General features: G+C 40.0%; 1 protein-coding gene across 1 annotated transcript in view; it reads right to left on the bottom strand.

Moving 5' to 3' along the window:
• Window positions 1-24606, bottom strand: part of Sur (Sulfonylurea receptor) — a gene marked incomplete at its 5' end in the record, with an annotated part of 143622 nt that overhangs the window by 24508 nt on the left and 94508 nt on the right. The window contains 6 exons of the mRNA XM_067157409.2: window positions 6431-6652; window positions 11371-11612; window positions 14468-14583; window positions 18968-19054; window positions 21221-21304; window positions 23968-24278. Of these exons, the coding sequence (XP_067013510.2) occupies window positions 6431-6652; window positions 11371-11612; window positions 14468-14583; window positions 18968-19054; window positions 21221-21304; window positions 23968-24278 (1062 nt within the window). The remainder of the gene's footprint in view (window positions 1-6430; window positions 6653-11370; window positions 11613-14467; window positions 14584-18967; window positions 19055-21220; window positions 21305-23967; window positions 24279-24606) is intronic.

The raw sequence follows: 24606 nt of genomic DNA, 5'->3' as shown, positions 1-24606 counted from the left end.
TTCAGGCACCACTTGTATTTGCCAGACTAAGATCAATTATACAATTATGAGTCTTTATTCAATCCTCCTATTCAATATACAATTCAAACCTCCATGAGGGGGTCAAATGTTGATGTCAAATGTTAAAAAAATCATTCATATTTCGACCCTTATTTGTCGGCCATCTTCAGTGAATTTTTGGCTTAAAAGTACAAATGTTTCACTTAATATTGTACTTAACTAAACATTTTGCACACAGTATAGAAAGTTATTGCCGGCCCCGTGGTGTAGGGGTAGCGTGCCTGCCTCTTACCCGGAGGCCCCGGGTTCAATTCCCGGTCAGGTCAGGGATTTTTACCTGGACCTGAGGGCTGGTTCGAGGTCCACTCAGCCTACGTGATTAGAATTGAGGAGCTATCTGACGGTGAGATGGCGGCCCCGGTCTAGAAAGCCAAGAATAACGGCCGAGAGGGTTCGTCGTGCTGCCCACACGACACCTCGTAATCTGCAGGCCTTCGGGCTGAGCAGCGGTCGCTTGGTAGGCCAAGGCCCTTCAAGGGCTGTAGTGCCATGGGGTTTGGTTTTTTTTTATAGAAAGTTATTAGCTAATGATATATTACACATTTAAGCTCAAGCTGGTGTAATAGAAAAAGTTTACATACAGTGAAACCTTGTTAGCACGTTCCTCACTAACACATCTTTCGACTAGCATGTCATAAATTCAAAGTCCCGATTCTCTTCCTCACTTATCGCGTCACAAATTTTAGCTATTAGCACTTAGTACGATCACATTTTTCCTAACCTTGAAAATGTTATTTGTCATCTATTGTGGAAGGAATGAGATTTCCAACTCTGGCAAAGAGCCCTCAGTGCAGTTGCAAAAACGGGAAAAGGCCTTGAATTCTCGAACTTCTCAGGATAAGTTGCACCTTTGGGGAACAAGCCATTAGCCTCAGAAATGCTCAGGTTTGCTTGCCAGTTAACAGTCAGACTGTGGAATAACACAATGAGCCTGTTTGTGCTTATATTTTGCATTCCTTTTAGAAGTTAGAAATGTATTTTGTGATTAGTTGTACAGTGAAGGGTAGCAAACATTTGTTGCGCAATAGCCTACATCTGGAACATAATTGTGTGAAGTTGACCAGCATGGTGTATATTTGTTTTGTGATACCCTAAGTATGGATATGGAAAAAAAGTTGTGAGATTCCTAACTAATGAAGACGAAATTAAAGTATGTCAGCAAGTCGACTGGCATCCACACCTTTAAGCGTGCAAAGTTGGGGTGAATGTTGAAACTCGCACCTTCAAATTTTGACTCAATCACTCGATACCAACATGGATGTTGGTATTATAAATTTACTCATTCAGGACAAATATTTCAGGTTTGCTATGGGAATCAACATCTATATCATCGATCACTCGAGTCGGTCTTGGTCGGTCGAAGTTTTGTTTGATTTAAACCGGTGGCGAAAGTCATTCTGTTGCAGACGCACATGGCCGTGTATAACCTCCAATTCACTGTCTAAATGTGTGACCAGAAAAATAAAGTTTAATAACCCACTGGTCCGAAATAAAAGGCTTCTGCCAACATTTCTTTTAGAAAGAGTGTGATCTGCAATAATAATTTGATATCTTTATGGGCCCCGTTCAAATGTTTTGATATTTGTTGTTTGGTATTTTTAATACTTTTCAGTGCCCGAGCTAAATTATTTTTCATATTTGTTCTCTTGTATTTTTCACACCTCTTAATACTTTCTTCTCATAGAGTTTTCACTGTTTCCACGGTTATACGATGTAAAATCTTCTATGTCAGAAAGAAATCATATCTAGTGTTTCCATATCCCTGTTGGATAGTTTGGAAGAAATCATTTCCCCATCGTGAACAGCCTGAAGATCGTCGACAAAGCCTGGGATAGAGTTACCAATAGAACTCTCACTTCCACTTGGGGAAAGCTGTGGCCTGACTGTGTTCTTGGACGTGACTTTGAGGGGATCGCTGGCGACAATGAGCCGCCGATTGTCGATGAAATTGTGCCCTTAGGGAAGACTATGGGGCTGGAGGTGAATGATGTGGACATTCAAGAGCTGGTGGAAGAACATAGCCAGGAATTGACCACCAACCCACTGAATGACCTGCATCGCGAACAACAGGAGATGGTTATGGAGATCTCGTCCGGGGAAGAGGAGGAGGAAAATTCACTGGAATCTCCACTTCAACTGAGATTTGAGAGAAGTGCAGAATGTGGGAAATGGTGCAAAATTTTCTAGAAAAACACCACCCGAATAAGGCTGTAGCAGTGCGAGTGATGAATCGGTTCAATGACAATGCATTGTCACATTTTCATGAAATCCTCAGAAAGAGGCAAAAGCAGCAGTCATTGGACAGGTTTCTCGGTAAAGTTGCACGGAAAGTAAACAATTCCAGTGAGCCAACAGGCAGCAGCGATTCCGTTAGTGAAATTCGTGCTACACAGTAACTCTCGTCTCCCTCACGCCAACAATGATTCTATTGTAAGGAAAAGTGCACTTCAATTTGTTTTATGTGTTCTGTTTTGGAAATGGTTTGTGAATAAATAGTTTTGTGTTGTGGACGAATCATCCATGTTTCAATTGTTTCTTATGGGAAAACTTGCTTTGATATACGAGGGCTTTGGATTACAAGCATGTTGCCGGAACAAATTATGCTCACAATCCAAGGTTCCACTGTATTAGGATAAATAGTAAAGAACTAAGTTGTTGTTGATCTTTTGTTTGGCTACCTTTTAGTCCCATTTCTTGATACGGGTTGGGGATGAGGTAGGATGAATTTGTATATTACAGCCAGATACCCTTCCTGACGCTAACATCAGTTGAGCTGATGAAGATGAAAAGAATGTTGGTGAATGAAATTGGAAAAGAAGGTGGAAGAAATCAGCTGTGGAACTATCAGGACACCGATGGCACTCAAGATCAAGGTGCCTACAAGTCGATAGTTCCTATTTTGTCTCAACAAAGAGCATAAGGCTTCACTTCAATGACACATAAAGTGACGAACTTATGAAATACTTGTTATGAAACATAAATTGTCAGGAAGATGAAGGCTTCTGGAAGTCAATGGTATCTACCTCCTGTGGGTGGGGGCAATAGAATAACACCCCCAGTAACCCCTGCCTGTCATAACAGGCAACTAAATGGGGCCGCAGGGTCTCTGAACTGCAGAGTGTGGGTTGGCGATGACGGGACCCTGAGTTGAGTCCCGACATTGCTTCCATTTACTCATTCCAGGTTCTTCAATTTCATCCATCCCATCAAACCTCTTGTTCTTTCTTGACCCCGATGGTATTAGAGCATTTGAGGCCTAGGGAGTCTTCCATTTTCACATCCCGCATAGTCCCTGTCTTTCTTTGGTGATACCTTCATATTTTGAAGTGTTCAATCCAATTAGTGTTATATAGAGGATGGTTGTGTATTTGTACTTCCTCTTGAAACAATAATCACCACCACTCAATGGTATCTGAAATTTCCATCAATGCTTCACAGATGCCATTTTTTGCAACACAAGCAGAGACAGCAGCACGAACCAGAATGGTTATTGACCTTCCGATAGGCACGCGTATGCAGCAGATGCAGTGAATATTTTTCATAACCTACCCTCCCAGAAACCTAAGGCAGAGGAAGTTTCCACGCTCGGCTATTCTCCCCTTACCTATGCACGAGACCACTTTCAAACTTTGGCGCTAGAACCTCTACTGTATGTTACAGACACGCATGACCATTCTAGTAAGTTTTTCAGGCTTCTCATTTAGATTTCTATGCAGCATAAAATATAATTCTTACTCATCAAATGTTTTGTGTTATGTTTGGTTTATGATGATTTTTATAAAACAGGTTTGAAAACATGCATCGTAAGTATGAGACATGAGCGACCATTGGTGTGACTTACTAGAAAAGGAAATTACACATTGTTGCCACTGCAGTGTTTGGTATTTTTAACAATGATCATTTATTGGTTCTCATTAGTACTGTTTTCCTTATTTAATGTAATTGCAACCCACATAATAACACTCATCTGCTGACCTGCTAAGCCTAACGCATCAGAGTATTTTCTATCAGGGTTTACTCCCTTAGCCTTCAAGGATCCCTCCTCTTCCCACAAGGCAGTGGGTCCCTTCTGTATTATCCCCAGATGGACAGTTTGCCTCCTCTGCCAGTTCAGCCGAACTAAAAACTTTCCTTGTTTTGCTGTTAAGGTCTTCACACATATCCCTGTGCATGGGGCACATGTTATACCCCATGGGACTGGGTCCTCCCCAGAAATTGGCCGCTACCGTAGCTTCAACTACAGTACGTTGCCCACCCCTGTGCCGTGGATGCGCCTGACAGGATTTATCCATGTAGATACAGATCATCTCTACATCATGGACTGGGTTAAGGAGGCTCCATTGTTTAAGAAAAGGAAGTAGAAAGAAGTGCACCAATCCTAGAGGCATCATCCTTTCATCACACTGCCTTAAGATAATGGAGAAGATTATAGATCAGAGGCTGAGAGAAATAATGAAAGACCAGTTTAAATAGGAACAACATGGATTTAGAAGAAAAAGAGGAACCACAGACCTACTTTTTTTCACTGGTTAATGGAAAAGTTTAGAGAAAAAGGGAAGGCCCTGATAATAGTGTTTTTGGATTTGGAAAAAGGATATGACAAAGTGGAGAAAGAAAAAATATGGGAATGTTTAGGAAAACATAATATCCCAGAAGCACTAATTAAAAATGTTCAGATGTTGTATGATGGTTTTGAAAGTAATGTGCAAGTAGGAGATGGAAGATCTCAGTGGTTTAAAACAAGAAAAGGTGTCCAACAAGGGAGTTTCTTCCCCCACTGCTCTTCATTTCACTTGTGGATACTATTATAAAGGAACTCAAAGGGAGTAGATAAGGAAGATCTTAATGCATTTGTTTTTGCTGGTGATGTTGTCATATGGGGAGCAATTGAGAGAGATGTTCAGAGGAGACTGGATATTGGAACACCAAGTTTGAAGAATATAAGTTTATTATGTTAAATGTGAGCAAGAGCAAACCAGTGGTAATGAAAGTTAGCAGGACAAATACACCTTGTACCCTCACCCTCAAGTGAGAGAAGATTGATGTGTGAATACTTTGAAATATCTGGGAAGTAGAATATCAAATGACAGAAGTGGCAAGAACAAAGTGTTTGTTGAACAGGGTGCAAAAAGGATATCAACTTCTTCCATCAAGTACGGAACATTGGAGTTCTTCAGAGGGCTAAACAGACCCTGTTTAAGACTTATCTCCTGCCCATCATGACGTATAGCCTGGAGAGTTGCATCATATATAAAAGAGAAGTAGGTCATCTGCAAGCTTGTGAAATGAAGTTCCTTAGATCAGCTGTACAGAAAACAAGGAAGGAGAGAATTAGGAATGATCATATATGAATAGACCTGCAGGTCAACCTGACCATGGAAGAAAGGCTGTGTTTTGCAAGGCTGAAGTGGCTAGGACATGTTAAGCAGGTGCAGGTGACTCAAACACCAAAGAAGTATTTTAAAAAGATTGTTCCGGGACGAAGACCAATTGGAAGCCATAGAAAAAGGTGGTTAGATCGGATAAGAGAAGATCTAGAGAAAAGACTAGAAACATGGGATGTCCTAGAGAGAAAATAAGTATACCAGAACCGTAATACATGGAGACACATCATTCTTAAACATCCTAGAAGGAATTCATGATAATGAAGATGAATGTACTGTAATTGCAATGATAACTATTACAATTATTTTGCTCCGTTATTTGCTTCAATAGTTTTCCCCTTTGAAAATATTAATATGTAGCACTTTTTAAAACATCTGACATCTTACACCTTCCATTTTTATCGCCAACAGTGAGTTAAATCTAGGCGAGTATTTCTCACATACGCACAACTGATCGTGAACTTTCAGAGGGCGTGCCAATCGGAAGGTTAAGAGTATACATTTATGTTCATGAACAACTGGTCTAAGAGGTTAAAGACTTTTTCAAAGAACCACTTCAAGCCTTTGAAATATAGATATATCACAGGATTTTCAAGATTTTATGGGTAGATAGTGTAACCAATGAAGAGGTACACAATTACGCCAGTAAATCATGGGAAGTCTTAACCTTCACAAAATGCAGAAAAGCAGCCTATTTTGGTCACATATTAAAAAATAACAAATACAGCCTGATACAACAGATCATAGAAGGTCAGGACGTGGGCGAAGATTATGTTGGGCACAGAACCTCCAGCAGTCGTTAGATATTTTAGATACGGCAACTCTGACACGGAAAGAACAAAATAGGAAAAATTATTCCACGATAGTTGTCAACCTTCTGTGAGGAAACGACACCAGAAGAAAAGAAGAAGAAGAGAAAGAAGTTAAAAGTGAAGAAAGACCAACTTGTTTCATGAGTTATTTGAAGATGTTGCTCTTATCCTTACCTTGTCAATGACACTCATATCTGTGGAAAATCTATTGATGATTCGACCGATCGGTGTGCACTCGAAGAAACGCACTGGACATCGCAGGATATTCTGTAACATTTTGTTATGTAGCATTCGTCTTGCTCTTGCCCCAGCGTATTGTCCTATGCCATTTGAGGACAATGACAAGACGATGGATATCACTGACAGAATGGCGTAGATGGTGAAGTACTCGAGCATCTGAAAAATACAGGCAAAAAAAGAAGCTATTATATGTTTGTGCAATAAATAAGGAGCAGAAGAAGAATTAATGAATATAGATTTTCATGGCTCACTATAATTTATTAAAGAATAAAATACACATTCTGAAAGGTACCTTCACAAGTCCAAACACTACTACCCCTACCAAAAACCACCTGTCCTTCGAACGTTATTTACTTCGGTGAACAACGTTACAGATGCTGATAACCATTCGAGTGCATTAACATGTTCAGTGCAGATCACATGCTGGGCGCGTGATGCTAGTTTATAAGCATGTGCGGAGCATGCGCCTAGCGTATCATGGGACAGGTGCTAGGAAACGTGAACTAGAGGTTTCCTGCATGGTAAAAAAGACTCTACTAGTCATCCTGCACATCGTGTAAGTCCAATCTACTAGCAGGTTCATCCACAGCCAGATTTGTGTATGCTATTCAATTTCCTGTGTATTTCCTGTCCGCAGTTTTTGTCACACGTCGTCATTCTTTTTGGGATCTTTGAATAGCAAGACTACTTCAGTGCGAGGTAAGACACTAAATTGAGAATTACGAGTGATTCCGCTTTAGAAATAAATTCCACTACCGAACTATAATAAGTTCAGTGAAAGGACTGAAGTTGCATTTGTTATTCATTCTTCCGTCATATTTATGAGTAACATGAAATAACTTGTAGTAATCATTTTTGACTGAGTCATGATCCTTATGTTATAATTTTATTTATATTCTGTTCAGATGGCCGACAGTGCAGCTCCTTCAACATCATGAGGTCCACCAAATAAATGGTGAGCTTCAACAGAAGAAATAATGCCTCAACAGTTGGCAGTTTTGTAATGAAAAAGACATTGTGATGTAAAATTGTATATTAGAGAAATGTAAATATGAATATGTTTATGTTTGTAATCATACTTATGCATTTGTTTGAAATCCTCAGTAAATAACACACAGTAAACTACTCACACATCTGGGAAATTATCTGCCTGATGACCGGCATTACCTCTCGATTACAACCAATGTGCGGGTCACACACCAGGCGCGTGAGTGGGATAAGTCCACGAGTTCGATACAACTGGTCCTACCAATGTTCAAAACTCTAATTATTACAACTTTTAAAGAGTTCCACGCAAATATCTTGCACAGATTGGTGGGTATGTCATGCTCTACAAATATGCAGTGAACGTGTTGATAGCATCCATGAAGAAAAACTGCGATATATCAGGAGACACAGCACGAGCTGGAAAGATCAAGGAGCCTAATAGGGATAGTACAAACCAGGACTTCAGTAAAAAAGTATTCCTTCCTTACGTGGTATGTGTAACGGAGAGAATAGGTTGCATTATTAGGAAGTACAATGTAAATCCAGATTTCACCACAGACTGAAAGCTCAAATCCCTCTTTCAACCAGTCTAAGAAACACCTAGCCTCTATGAAGTTCCATGTGGTTGTTGTCTCTGATGTATTGGCATGACTTAAAGACTTTTTAACTCTAAAAGAACAGTTCAGATCAGTTAAGAATGTCACTCTTTCATCCTCCACAGAAAATACTAAGCCAGTTTGCTGTAGCAGAACACTTCTACAGTACAGACCATCAAATTCACACCAGTAAAAGACTACTTGCTTGACTGGTGAGGGAAGCCATAGTGATAGCGCTGTGCCCAAATATCTTTAAGAGGGACGACAGCTTCAAATTATCAAACACAAGGAGACCTGTGCTCCAGAAATACATACATTACACCACCATTGTACAGGAATCTATTCTGATGACATTAGGAATACATGGCTTATTTATGCTTAACTCCTTATATTTTCAGAGTGTTTGTGTTTGCTAATAGCAGAAATAAAAATCACAAAAATTAATTACTCTCACAACCAAAAATATAATCTGCTTGACAAGGGTTAAAATGTCTTGTCTCATAGTTCTTAACTTCTTACTGTGATGGTGAAGGCTGAGAGTGCATAGGGGCTCAAAGGCTATAATACTGGAAAGAAGAGCAACAATGTGGGTGCGACAGCAACAAGGTGGGCGGGCCAGCGGTGAACAAAATTATAGTGCTGCAAACTGTTCATGATAAGGAAGCTCGTAGAAGAAGCTGAAAGAATGCACCCAGAATGATATGGAAGTGGAAAGTATGCTAAACTTCTGCTGGCCTATATGTAGACAGAAATCATCTAACGACAGCTGGTCTTCAGTGAATCGGTCACAAGTCAGTTATGAGACTGTTGCAGTTCTGTGACGAGACATTTCAGCGAGCGAGTATGTCAAATGGCTTGTCAGTTGTGAAGCGAATTATATTGGAATGACACTGTGCTATGGAGGCTGTGTTGAAGGACAGGAGTTTGGTCTACTACCAGACTGTGTGTGTGAGGAGATCGTGACTAGGAGCTATGCCAAGTGGAAAACTCAGATGTAAGTGAACTTGTAAATAAACACTTCACTGCTGCGATCAAATATACTCGAGCTGTATGAAATGGCTAACCAGTGCGGCGATCGAGTATACTTGAGCAGGACCTTGTGCCGCCAGTGCTGCAATAGCATGTACTCGGTCTGCCTTGTAACTGCTTCATATGCTTCTGCCATCTATTAGCCACACTTTAAACCATCTAGTTTATATTACTTCTGCATGTAATTCAGCAGGAAAATGTTTCTCTTTTGTCACACAATTAAAAACATCGTGTTTGAATGATAGCTGCCGCGTACAAACGTAAGATGTGTCCAGAGAAAGTGTTACACTTTTAGAAGACATTAAGTCCAATATGGATTTAGATAATGGTGATAGTGATATTGAGGATATTAATGAAGTGAAGAGAGTGGTGATAATGTTGATAGAGGTGATGATTTGCTGCCATAGACAGGAAGAAACAACACTGACCTAGGCCTGCCCACGTGGTCAGATGACAAGTTTGTGCCAAAGGCGCATCCATTTCAAGTGCTATATCTAGCTATGTCAAATAATAATTTGACCCCTTAATGCTCTGAAATAGATTATTTCAAGGTATTTGTGAATGAAGAGGTGTTGGCAAAGGTTCATGACAGGTTCCGCTCTACTTTTATCAATATTGTGTGTTTGATTTAATCTTTGTGCTGTTAATCCTGTGTAAGGGTTAGTATTGTGCATTCATTTAGTAGACACAGCCCATAATGCAAATGAAAATTTCTAAGCATCTTCCTAACAGACAAAATTTTTGCTGCCTCATGTGGAATGTAACCCTGGATCCCAAACATGAACTGTCTCCAACACTATGAACACACTGGCGACTTAAAATATCATTGCAAAATATTATTCTATAGATAGTGCTTGTATTTTATGTTCATATTGGTGATAATCTGTGTTGAGGTTGTTTGCAGAAATAATCCAGCACTGGGGTCGCACTAACTGTTCAAGAATTCAGCAGTGAAAATGTTAACTGTAAATAGTAGTCTACCATATATATATATATTTGGTACTTGTTTAACATGTTCATTGCCCCCTTAATTAAACCTACAGCTCACCCCGGAAGTTGGTATGTATTTCTTTTCCTTCTGTTAGTTAAAAGGTAGACGATGGTAGTTTGAACATTGCAAGTGAAGATTCTACACATAAAAATGAAAAATCATCAATGATGCACATATACATGATCGGCACTGGACAGCAATATAATATTCTAGGTGCCGGAAGATGCACATGTGAGTCATCAATCTCCATGTTATTAATACAGCATATTTACACTGCACTGTAACAAATGATGTTACACCATTATGTAATAATCGTTCATACCAAGAATATCCTTCGGTAACTGTTTTTTTTAATAGAGTAGTGAATATTACTGTAGTTATTCACATCATGTGTAGTACTAGAGGTAAACCCTAAAGAAAGGCTCTAAGCAACAGGATTTTCAGGGAACTGAGCAATGGAGAGAAATGGAGTCAGTTCTTTTCCCCTTTTCATGATATAATTTACATTGCTTTCTTATTGAGTTGCCTCCTGCATTTTCTTTTTTTGTTGGAATTTGAAGGACCAGTACGGTAGAATTGTCATTGTGACACCACTTTTGAAAGCAAAAGGTCACGAACCAATAACCCAAACCTCAATCTGAGTGCCGTTAAAGAAGAACTGTGCTCACCAGTAAAGTCAAGCAAAACCTGATCATATACAATGACGTAGATACGCGCCCACAGCATGTGGCGTAGAATGAGACAACACACATGTGCGTCAGACTGCAGCCAGCGTGTTAACGTTGCATTAACACATCAAAGGTTTTCAGCGATGGAAGGAAGGGAAAGGGCTAGGATTTGGAAGGTAATAACCTTGGCATTAGTACAGCCCCAACATTTGCATGGTATTATAATGGGAAAACGTGGAAAGCCATCTTCAAGGTTGCCAATGGTGGGACTCAAACTCATGCTTTCCAAATGTAAGCTCACAGCTGCACGACCCTAACCACACAGCCAACTCGCTCTGTCCCAACACACACTACCTGTCCGGGTATTGATTTTAGTTTTAAAGACAGTGACAACCTGCCACAGTACGTTATTTCGGACATGATACGTCTTGTAAGAACATGTATGTTTATAATTGGTTAAATGAAAAGAAATATTGATAATTATTCCTCTGCTGGTAACATCTTGTAGCTCTCCAGTTCTATCAAGGAACAGATGTAACTGCTCAGCAGTGAAGGCAAGGCAGCTAGTGTGTATGAGAAATTAAAAATTAAAGTTTCCTGTACCTTATGCCTTTCCATGACTTGGCCATGAGCTGTGGAATTAGAACCGGCCGTCCACTCGTTGAGCCAGTAATCAGTGTACACTCTGAGACCTTGCCAGGAGATCGCCAGTAATAGATAACTCCCTCCTGCAGCGAGTCCACATGCCTGCAGGTACTCCAAGTAGATCTTCTTGGGGATCTTCCCATATTCCCGCTCTTCATCCGACGTCAGTCTGCCTCCCGCGGCATCCACAGATTCATCATCTGTACAACAGACACAAAAAAAGTTAGATATTCCAAGTTTCAATAACAATCCTTTTTTACCGTATGGAAAGTCTACAGTCACCTCTACTGTTTACAGCTGTGGTGGATATCAAAAGCAGTTTATCAAGGTGCAAGAAAGTACAAAATTATATTGTGATTTGGGGAAAGGGTAAAAGAGTGATATGGAGAGTGTCTCAGACTGAACGCATGGTGTTGGTACTCTACACTACAGCAGCTGCCTCAGCCCAACTTACGTCGAGTGCAGCCGCTCTGCTTTAAGCATGTATACAATCTTATATGAAATCTTAGTTTATAAAAGATGCTGGAAGTGTCATCCTTCATAATGAGGGAGTTCATAAACAATATTAGGATTTTCTGCACACCAATAGTGAGAGTTATGACTGTTAAGATGAAACCAGACCTCATCAAGATACCCCTCACAACATCTCACTCTTGTGGCTGGATCAGGAGGATTCAAACAATGGGCCCGTGCAAAACCTGTACAGTCTGATGTGTAACACCTTTGTAGCTCTGTGTGCAGAAAAAACCGAAACCCCTACTTGTTGTGCTAATTTTGTGAGTGATTAAATCACTGACCATTCAAGATTCGCACCAATGTCCTCTAGCTTTTCCTCTGTTAAAACTGTTCGTGTGCTCTCATGTCTTTTATAGAGCATTGAGCCAGTAGTTTCAAATTTATTTACAATTATGTGAATCTGTGCTCATGAAGGTGGCACTTCACCAGGAAATTGCTGAAGAAATTCATCGCATACCCTTCGAGCCGACTCGTACTTAAAATACCTTTTCGATACAAAAATACAGTGTTGCTATGATAACTGTCTCGCCATGTTAACAGCTGAGATTCAGACTCACTATTGATGCTAGGTCTAACACGCGCACACTTCTTGCAAGGTCAAGAACTATGCGCGTGCCTCCCATACGGTTGCTTAGGTCTCGGAGAGAAAAAACGCTGCTGGACAGTCTGAGTTTATAAGAGAGACCCTGTACTGTTTAATGTAATAAATGGGAAGTAAGAATCAGTGTGTGGATAAAAGAACAAAACCATGAAGAGAGAGGGAATAAGAATGATGGGGATTCTGATTGGTGATTATTGTTTCAAGGCAAAGAACGTCCAGTACAACTTGGTGGACAATGCCACATTGTACAAAGGAAAGGATGATAAACATAAAGAAGATAATTACAGGCCAGTCAGCTTGATATCTGTTGCACAAAAAGTTCTCGGAAAGCATTCCTGATTACATAAGACACATTTGCAAAATTGAAAACTGGTTTCTTTGATAGGGAATCTGTGATCTGGGTAACAGTCCTAAATGCAGATCATTGATGACTGGTTGATGACCATCTTCCTAACTATTAAGGGTGTCTCTCCATATATGTTTTTTTTTACTGCTTGTTTTATGCCACACTGACACAGATAGGTCTTAGGCCTTCTGCACACAGAGCTTCAGGCAAGCTGCGCGACACAGGAGCGAATTGCTACCTGCATGAATGTAGGCTACAGGCGTGCTACTTTTATAGCGTGCATCCACCAGCGGAGTGATATAACCTGGGAAGAGATGTGGGGATTTGTGTATTTCCGTGTTGTAATTTGTGTATCTTCTACAGTACTGTTCCGGATTCTTGATCGTGTCCAGTACATCAAGTGATGAAGAAGATATGATTTTCTACTATTATTACAGTGCACTAGGCAGAGGCAAAAGAAATCAAGAGAATACTCTGTTCACCCCTGCTTAGAATTGAATTACATCGTAGGCTATTCGTAGCAGCAAAAGATCTGCCATTAATAAGCATGATACGTTTTACAGAATGTCCAAACAATATGCATATTCTTAAGCAACAACATTTCCATGTTTCGCTTCTGTATAAATGTCCCTCTTCTCAACTTCCTCGACGAATCAGGCTTCCACGGTGCCTGATGTAATACTTGACCCCAACGAGCTAGAGTAACATTATATGACCAGGTGACATGGAGATTGTATTGTCAACCATTTTCGTCATTCGAGATCCAGCCCCCTTGCTTATGTGACAACTGAAAACATGGCCGACCATCAGTTAGCTTCAGCCAGGCAGCGCTTCTGCCTCTCAGTGTTATTCTACCTCATTGCTTGACCCAGAACAAGGCAATAAAGCGGAGCAGATTCGTCGCTTCAAGCACTGCATGTAGCTTGTGACGCCCATCCTCCGCTTTGCCTCCTCGTCCTCTATTAACTGCATGCATGAAGCTCCACTGGCGGACCCCCATTCTCTAACAGAGGAATTGTCGACTGAGCTACAAAGTGTCGCCAGCATTCTGCTTGCGTGAAACTCCATGTGCAGAAGGCCTTATGGCGACAATGGAATAGGAAAGGGCTAGGAGTGGATAGGAAACAGTTGTGGCCTTAATTAAGGTACAACCCTAGCATTTGCCTGGTGTGAAAATGGGAAACCATGGAAAACCATCTTCAGGGTTGCTGACAGTGGGGTTTGAACCCACTACCTCCTGAATGCAAGCTCACAGTTGCGTGGCCCTAAGCGCATGGCCAACTCACTCGGTCCCTCCATATATGCTCACTGCAGGTATTGAACAGCTATGGAGACAAAAGGCTATCTCATACCTCAACAAGAAAATTACCTGAATATGCACCATCAGTTCTTATTGTTGCTGATTTGTCGTAAGCTCTTTACCAGGCCTATCCGTTGTTTCAGTAGAGAAAATCCTAGGCATAATGAAAAAAATTAAGGGGAAAGAACACAACCATATGCTGTATCTCTATCTCCACACAAACACTCACGCAATTGATTAAAAATGACCAAAGTTTGGTATTCAAAACACAGAAATTTACATGGCTACTCACAAGTTTCCTCTTCATCATTCATATCATCACTGAAAGCAGATGCTGAGGACATGAGTCTCTTGATGGGCAGATGCTCAGGACATTCAGGTTCCGAGATGGTCACGGACGCAGTAGACCTGCGAATTGGAAAGGAAATGGGTGAGTTATGGTACAACCCCTAGATCAGTCAGGTCAAGGTCATGAGCTGACTGACAACTCTGCAAGCACAAGAAAGAGCTGTTACGAGCGCTAGCTCAGGACGTTACCAGCTAGCAGAAGCCTGGAGGGGTGTACATTACACTTTTACAATCATGATACTCCATTCAACTCGTGTATACAGCGTGTTCGGAAACCGCGTGAACCGGGTGTATGAGCTCAAGAGAGGTTTGGTCACTCTGGTGAATAATTTACAAAAACTAACTTGATATCTTACACCATTGTCATTTTACCAACTGCTGAAGTTAGCCAACCACACTGTTTCACGGGCAAGCTCAAACGGGCTTTGCGAGGCAGTCTTGATAATCTGCACTTAGCTTAACACGTTGTTGTCCGGGTGCGCGCTACTCCATTCCTTCCTGTGGACCAGCAACAGAAGCACACCTATCATGAGAAGGAGGATGAAATATAAATATATGTAACTTTTAAATGACATGGAATAAATTATTGAAACTTGGCGAGAGCACTTACCAGTGATTCTAGTACTTGCTTTTAGTGTGGTATTGCATGACGCAGCTGCCCTTGTGCAAAGGAACTTGACAAGGTGAGCAGATGTTCCTTGTGTCCTACCTCCGGGATACTTGCGGAATTACTGACTGCATAAGTGAGGCCTGTAAAACCTGTAAATATTTCTAGTACTCTTTTCATCCTTATTTGTCCATCCTTCAACCTCACTGTCACTACTATCACTGGCATCTTCACTTGTATTATTGTCGCCATCAACAAACTAATCTGAACTGAATATTGCACTTTCACTTCCGCGCATATATTTTGATGTTGACGGACACACATCTTCACAATCACTTTTGCAATCACTAGGGACATCAGATAAACTACCAGCATGCAATTCTCCAAATATTTCATCTCTGTTCAAGCTGTCTTTGCTACGGCGTGCCATGTTGACACCACACAATACACTCGGTCATGCGGTACTGAGTGTTATGAAACCACACTTCCTGTATCAAAAGCATTGTCAAGGAAAGAATATATCTATCTATATTCCGATCAACAAAGACTTTATTTTGTAAACAACACGAAATATTTCGATTAATGAATGGCGGAGAGGATAAAATCACACAATAAAGAAGCAGTGTGAGAAAATGTTAATTTACGTAGCCGGTTGCTCGTGCACCAATACGAAACTACTTTAATTAATGTAGCCCGTCATTAATGTGTTAAGACCGACTTGAGAAATTAGCATCGAACACAAACACACCATCAGTTTCAGTCGGTGTAATTGTAGCATACTTGCTATGGCACGATTCTGTCAACTCGGGTGTCCGTGTTCAAATCCCTCCACTGGCAAAGTTGTTTTTCTTCAATTGGTGCTCTCAAGCCGGTGTTAATTTACATGCAGATTTACCAATACTGCCTCACAAAACCCATCTGAGTTTGCCTGCAAAGCTATCTGACTGGCTAACTTCAGCAGCTGGTAAAATTAAACAGCGTGGGATAACAAATTATTTTCTTTAAATTATTTATCAGTAATTAATGAACATAGGTTTTTGTGGCTCACTGTATTAAAATAAAGAAATAAATATGCAAATTGGATTAAAGCTGCTTATATTTATTTAACAAAACTGAGCTTTCTGCCAAATTATATTGGCCTTCATCAGGGCATGTGAAGGTCAGCCTCCGACAGCACAGCGCGATCCCCGAGTATAGCTGATGGGGTGGGGGCCATGGTTAGTATGGTCGTGACTTCCACATTCCTGTGAACAATTTCTTTGCTCACTGTCGGAGGCAGACCTTCACATCCTCTAATGAAGGCCAATGTAATTTGGTGGAAAGCTCGGCTTTGTTAAATAAATATAAGCGGCTTTAATCCAGTTTGCATATTTATTTCTTTATTTATCAGTATGTCCAACCCTCTCATGCTCACATACCTGGTTCATGTTGGTTCTGAGCATCTTGTATATTCTTTCATATAAGGACATACAGAACTAAATGTCTTAAAAACAGCGTTTGCATAAAATGCGCTAAACAACATGCTTGTAATAAATAATTACCTTAAAGGTTGCCATTAGCAATGAATTACAAAATTAAAGGCTTCTATTTTTTTTTCTTAACAGAGGGCAGATGTTTCAAAGTATGATGCCAAAGTTTACTCCAACAGAGAAATAATTAAACGGTTAGTTGATGTAACTTGCCTATTAGAGAAACAAGAGCTGCCTTTCTGAGGTCATTAGGAGCACAAGGAATCTCTTAATCAGGGAAACTATGTTGAGTTCTTGCAATTACTATTGAAGTATGATATGAATTTGGACACATGTCAACAAAACAAAGTATTTAAAGGCATGTCAAATCGAATCCAAAGCAATATCATTGATAATGTCAGTGACGCAATTCTAGACATACTAAAACCAAGAAATAAAGGTTGCACCTTTCGTTGCAATAATGCTTGATGAAACTACAGATGTTGCAAAATTATCGCAATATTCCACTGTGATTCGTTATGTAAAAGAAGTTGAAGCTCAGGAAAGATTTTTAAGTTTCACTGACCTCAGGAAAGATTGCTCTGCTGCTGCGTAAGTGATCAAATCTTCAAAATCCTTTCTGAATTTCAATGTGAGGACAAGCTCGTAGCTCAAGGTGATTACATAAAATCAGCTTCATGGTCCGTATCTATCGCACTTAAACAGATTCATAACTAAGTATTTTTTATTTTCCACCTTGTCGATATACTAAATTGCTTAAGGCAACTTATTGGTTAAAAGTGGTACATGTTTTGTATATTATCCATATCTTCAGCCTCATAACACTGTTTAGATGAAACATTCATATAATTCATAATCAATGTTTTAGAGGAAGTATCCTTAAAATTAACATAAGAAGATTGAAAAGAAAAAATGTTTCATCTAAACAGTGTTATGTGGCTGAAGATATTGATAATAAATGAAACATGTACCACTTTTAACCAATAAGTTGCCTTAAGCAATTTAGTGTATTGACAAGGTGGAAAATAAAAAATACTTAGTTGTGAATCTGCTCAAGGTGATGATGGGGTGGCAACATTATTTGGCCACTTAAATGGTCTGCAGGCACTAGTGAAGAAAAGTTGTCCCTTATCACATTTCGTACATTGTTAGGCACATCAGCTTAACTTCATCTTGTTTCAGTTAAGTTTGTAAATGAATGCAATATATTTTTTAAGACTTCAAATGTTTTCCATCATTTTTTCTCATTCCTCAAAAAGGATGCATGCATGTCAGCTAGTCCCCTCTGAAGAATGTCACTGCATGCCACTGGTAGCAGCCATGGCCTTCATTAAGGAACAGCCCCAGTATTTGCCTGGTGTGAAAAAGGGAAACTACGGAAAACCATCTTAAGGGCTACCAACAGCGGGGTTTGAATTCACTATCTCCTGAATGCAAACTCACAGCTGCATGACCCTAACTGCACGGCCAACTTACTCGGGGATTTTTTTTCTGTTTGATTACTGAGTTTTTGTTGGTTTTTTTGGTCAGGGAAAATAATGACCCTTGGCAGATTCACTTAAATGTTGGTTTGTTTGTTTGTTTGTTTGTTTGTTACAGAATCACAGGAAAATGGCTGGGCAGAATTTCATGGTTTCATGGAACTTGCTTTTCTAGTTATGCGGAGAGGGTGATTAGAATCTTTGCTACTCATGTTGATTTTTGAGTTGAGCAGAAGGCTAAAACCACAAAGAAAACAAGGTTATGGATAACAGAAGCCTCTTTAGTCTCCACCTTCAACACTGAACATGAGCTGCACAGAAATGACTTGTTTGTGTCTAGAAAATCAAGAGGTTTCACATTCTATTTCTGGAAGGATCCATTGTCCTAAATTCATTATCAGAGTACAATTTGTATTGTTTGGAGAAATGTGTCTTTTCGCAGTTGCAAGTACTGCTTTCATAAATCTACAATAGTTGTTGCCATCAGAAGGAATCCATCTGATGTTGCTGTAGAGATCAGCAGAAGAAAGTCTATCCCAGTCGGCTTTATCAAAATTCTAACGAGGAAGAGGAGAAGATTTAATAATGGGAATTTGAATGCCTACTTCCAAAAGGACAGGGCGGTGTTTACTGTGTGGGAAGTTTTTGAGCACTTTACGGACAGCAGCTAAACTTCATCCTTGCTGGTCACTAGATACAAAACATAATTTAGGAGCCCTTTTCCTTTGGGTTAAAGATGTGATGAATATTGTACATGTTTGAACATTCAGTAAGTTTATCTGGTTGGAGAAATCATAATCAATAGCTCCTTATATACATTACAAGCCTGTATTTTATACATTACAAGCCTGTATTAAGTTATTAATGGCTTTTGTCAGTTAACTTACTTGCTGGAAGCAGTCGACATCAGTCGTTTAAGCACACTCTTCTCCCTGATGTTGTTGGGAATATCAGTTCCAGTTACACTGAAAGACCTGAGGGAAAAAGAAAAAAGATTTGTTGCATAGTTTCTGTCTGTCATCAGTTTAGGAAAGTTCTCACTTCTATACAGCCTCAGCAATTCTAGAATGCAGTGGAACATGCTAAAACATTTGTCCTGACAACTCCTAACTCTTATGACACTACTTCTCATTTTTAGATCATACAGTATATTTTCTGTAGTAATATAATGAGAGGTCCAGAACTAATCTACAGAGAATCTGGAGTTTAAGTTGTATTTCATTATTAGCAGATACAATAAAATTTGTTCAATGAGGAATCTCCAAGAGACCAAAATATTTTTATAGATCTCTTCATATGGTTATGAGGGTATTTAGAGGTTGTAGTAAGAACCTATTTTTTGAAGGGAGCAAAATTAGAATCAGTTTCTCACTCCAAGTACCTCGGAAGCACAATCTCTAAAGACATCACTGTCAAGTAGGAAATACTAAGCAGTATACAAAAAGCATCAAACTTTTACGATCAAGTTAGAAATCTACTCTTGGATTGCAAAGTACCACAAAAAGCAAAAACAACTCTGTAGCACACCTACTTCGTACCGATTCTCACCTATGATTTAGAGACCTGTGCTCCACTAAACAATGACTACAGCAGAATTCAGGCAACAGAAATGAGGTTCGTTACATCTATGAATCAAACTACTCGAAAGGACAAAATGAGGAATGAAGTAAACCAGAAAGTAGCTGGCAATGAGGTCCCCATTACTAGTGTAATAAGTGGCATGAAGAGTGAGAGACCTGCAAAATACTTCGACCTTATTGTCCAAGGAAAAAGACCAAGGAGAAAGCCAAGGAAATGCTGAATAGACACAGTAAAATCTGATGTGGAGGAGAAAGGACTCAAATTGGAATATGTATTGGACAGGAAGAGATGGTGTGCGCTTGTACACCACACCCGGAGAACTGGAGTAGGAAAATGATAATGGTTTTAATTTCATGTGGCTATTTCTAGCCAAGTGCAGCCCTTGTAAGGCAGACTCTCCGATGAGGGTGGGTGGCATCTGCCATGTGCAGATAACTGCGTGTTATTGTGGTGGTGTGAGTTGCAGGGATGTTGGGGACAGCACAAAGACCCAGACTCTGAGCCATTGGAATTAACCAATGAAGGTTAAAATCCCCGACCTGGCCGGGAATCAAACCCAGGACCCTCTGAACCGAAGGCCAGTACGCTGATCATTCAGCCAACGAGCTGGACATGATGGTGATGAGTAAGGACATAAAGGAGATGGTGTACGAGTTACCCCAACTAGAGTATGGTTCCAGTGTATGGTACCATCACCAGGATTACTTGATTGAAGAACTAGAAAAGATCTAAAGGAAACCAGCTCGATTTGTTCTGGGTGACTTGCGACAAAATAGTAGCGTTACGAATGTGTTGCAAAGTTTCGACTGGGAAGACTTGGGAGAAAGGAAACAAGCTGCTTGACTAAGTGGTATGTTACAAGTATGCACCAAGCTGTCAGTGGGGAGATGACGTGGAATAGTAGACGAATGAGTTTGAGTGGTATTTTTAAAAGTAGGAAAGATCACAATATGAAGATTAAATTGGAATTCAAGAGGACAAATTGGGGCAAATATTTGTTTATAGGAAGACGAATTAGGAACTAGAATAATTTACTAAGAGAAATGTTCAATAATTTTTTTTTTTACAAGTTGCTTTACATCGCACCAACACAGATAGCTCTTATGGCGACGCTGTGGCCTTGTTTAAGGTACATCTCCAGCATATGCCTGGTGTGAAAATGGGCAACCACAGAAAAACATTGCCAACAGTACAGGTCGAACTCAGTATCTCCCAAATGCAAGTTCACAGCTACATGACCCAAACCACTCACTTGGTTTTTAGTTTCACTCAAGTTCACCCTCAGACCCACAGCTTGGGAGGCTTCCTTGAGCTCGTGTAGTGATGGTTCCAATACCTCAAGACTGCTGCTGATAAGAACGGTATCATTGGTGAAACAGAGCTGGTTCATGTAGATACTTTTGATCGCACAACAGAACATGTTTTCCACTTAATGTAATTTTCTTAGTGCAAATTTCCTCATCATGTTTCATAGAAATGGGAATTATGAGGTTAACACCAAGTGTTCTTCTTGAAAGACTAGTTGCAATGGATATAGTTATAGTGAAGTGACAACTTACCTTTGAACATCCTTGGTTAGCAGGCGTCTCAGAAGGCTTCCTTGAGGATTTTCATCAAACTGATAGATTCTTGCTTTACCATCACTGCAAGAAAGAAGCCAGAACATTAGAAATTGTCATTTGTGTTGTAGATAAATAGTTAGATAATTTGTTTTATCAGGCAAAGTAGGGAACACTTGCCTCTGTTCTACACTTAACCAGTATTGTAAATACTGTATTTCTCCAAATCGAAAACAACGTCTTTTCTCGGAATTTGATGTGAAAAATGAAGGGTCGCCTTAAATTTTTGACCTAACAGTAATGAACATTATTGGCAGCTACTGCGGTAAGGCTGGCCAGTCCATGTGACACACACTCTCTCTCTCTAACCTCACCAATCGCTGCCACTCCACGAGGCAAATGGGACTATCCTACCCTTGCATCGTTGTGTTAATGCAACGTTAGTCCACCATCAAAAAAAGATTTCTACGGCGGTAACTGTTGTTTTCCTTACACAGTTGTGTGTTGGTGTTAATACACACAGGGCCACGCGGTCCCATTCACCACATAGTGCCAGTGATTGCCGAGGCTAGGGAAGTATTGTGCGTGTGTGTGCGAGGGAGGAGTGAGAGCGTGACACATGAACCGGTCAGCTGCCCCGCCGCTACTCCTGCCTATGCAGTGCTTAACTAAACAAACTTTGAGACCCCAAAACAAGTACTAAATATACCATAGGGCATCTCATTTTGATATGGCTGAATTACACATTTCTACTGAAGTCATTGTACCAAATCTCAATTAGATCGGAGATTAGCAGGTGGAAGAGTTCCCTTGCCAGTGGCAGAGGTATAACACATCTAATATGTACCTGATATAGACATTGATTCCCATAGGAAATCTGAAATATTAGTCCCAAATGAGTAAATTCATAATTCCAATATAAATGGTCCGTTATTGGACATTATACATTTTCCAACTAAATCATTCTTGGTTTTCAGCGTTTCAGCCCAATTTGGGCTCATCAGTTGGTAAATAGCACACCTACCAAGACACATGGCTAGTGCATAGTGGAGGTCATTGCATAGGCTACCTGGAGCCAAAGGCAGTGCTCATGCACTATGAGAAACTTTGTTTCATCCACAAAAATTTACAAAAAGCCAGAAACATCTCATCCAGCCAGAATTATTGTATATTTAGCATTGGACTGTAATTATCAAGATAGACCTATAATGGTGAACATCTATCACTTTTTCTCACATTAGAATTTTATAAAGACTGAAAAACAATTCATGATGTTCTTTTAAAAACTTTTAATGTGTCAACACTAAACTTTTCCATTAATCATGTTCCTTTGACTACATATTTCACTTTGAAAATTTTAAGATGTCTTATTTGTATACTGGCTGAAGATGACACATAAAGGTTTGAAACATGTCCTAGTTTTACTAGCTCTATGTTTTTACGTGGCTTGTATCAACACTGTATTGGACCAATACAAATATATTCTTTTAAAGAATTGTATTGAAAATTGTTAGGTCATTACAGAACCAAGTATGAGATTCATCACTTGTAATCAATAGGATATATCGATTGATAGAAGGAAAATTATATTTCTGACTCAGAATAGAGGAAATGTAATTGGGCCTTATATTTAATGTGCTCAGTGATGCCCAATGGTATCACTAATACAAGGTCATCCAATTAACGCAGATCTGCAGCTGAGACTCGGCTGGTCAGCTACAGCTTCCTGCCGGTCGGACAATACAAAGCAAGCTACAGTGACTGTTTGATAAATTTTAAGGTACTTTTGAAGTACTCTCCTGTATCACTACAGCAGATGCTGGAACTGCATCCAATATCAGCTCTTTTGAGAATTTACATACCCATGAAAGTGAAACCGTGCTTTGCCTGAGAAGGGAATGAGACTGGGATCAATTTCTCTGTCATGTAGTTTATTCACAATCCATTCACTAAAGCTAATCCTACACACAGGACCACCCGGTTTAAGTTTTTATAACACACTACTTTTATAGGGTTTTAACTTAAGTAACTTTGTAGTCCCTTGTATGGAACCGTAAGAAAAGGCAAAGAGATTTCTTAGGAGAATTTTTCATTCTTTGTCCAATATCTTCAAGATTTTCTTCCGTTAGCACAGTACATTACCTCGTTCACTTCTTCTTATTAATATTACCTGTTCCACAAAATTTATTAACTAATCTATGAAGCATCCCATGACTTGGATCTGAAACACCTGGAAATTTCTCTTGAATTAATCTCCCAACAGCATGAGTGGATTCTGTTCGGACATACGAATCATAAATAAACATTTGATGTGGAATAGAATAATTGGGCCTGTCATTAATGTTTTCCATACATTCTCACTTCACTTTGCACATACATGTTGCCCTAACTGAAACACGAAACAAACTGCATTGTGGGACAAAGCCAGAACCGGTAGTCCCCGCAGACTCCCCTCCATCCTGTGCAGCTGTCGGCTTAGTCACTTCCGACAGCCGCTCTGGTTCCAAGGTAACTGAATGACCCAGTATTTCAATATACGGAACTCTACCCAAGGTGCAAAATTCATTAATTTTTTATGGATGTGAACCCCATCCCAATAATTGAACTAAACTGGGCTGGAAGGAGTTAAGAGGACCCCAAATTTTTTTATTTGAAAATTTGGAAAAAGAGTTCATCTTATATTCAGAATAATACATTTTCTTACTTATCCAATCTTCCCTTCTCCCTAAATTCAGAGTTGGATTTACCTGCTGAGAGAGTTAGGTAGCAGTTGTTCATGCGGCATACTAGGAGTAGAGAACTGCCTCATGACAGGGTGAGGAGTACTCTCGTGGTTGCGACTAGCCTGAAGAGACGACATCCTCAGTATCCCTTTGTGGCTCGGTGGATCTGTAGTTGTTGAGGATCGACCACGTCTCAGACAATTCCTAGCTCTCTCTGCACGGCCCACAAACTCATCCTCGCACTCATCGATGGGTAGAGGTAGGTCATGTGTGAGGTGTCGAGAACCGGAGAATGTTCCTTGTCGCTTTCTGAATGGAATGAATTCTGGTAGCCCCTATAACAAGTAGGTGTACATACATATAAAAGCATATACTGTAAACAGGTTATGGTTGAAGTAATGAAGAGAGTGAAGAATGAATTTAATGAGGACTTCAACGCATTAATCTTTGCAGACGATGTGGTGATTTGGGGAGGAACAGGAGAAGTAGTTCAACAGAAATCAAACACTTGGAACCAGTAGTTTAAACAGTACCAAGCTCGATAGCTACAGTTGCTTAAGTGCGGCCAGTATCCAGTATTCGGGAGATAGTAGGTTTGAACCCCACTGTCGGCAGCCCTGAAGATGGTGTTCTGTGGTTTCCCATTTTCACACCAGGCAAATG

The sequence above is a fragment of the Anabrus simplex genome, chromosome 13 (assembly GCF_040414725.1).
Source record: "Anabrus simplex isolate iqAnaSimp1 chromosome 13, ASM4041472v1, whole genome shotgun sequence".
NCBI classification, from domain to species: domain Eukaryota; kingdom Metazoa; phylum Arthropoda; class Insecta; order Orthoptera; family Tettigoniidae; genus Anabrus; species Anabrus simplex.
The sequence above is the reverse complement of the archived record's forward strand: the minus strand, read 5'-3'. Positions and strand labels throughout refer to the sequence as shown.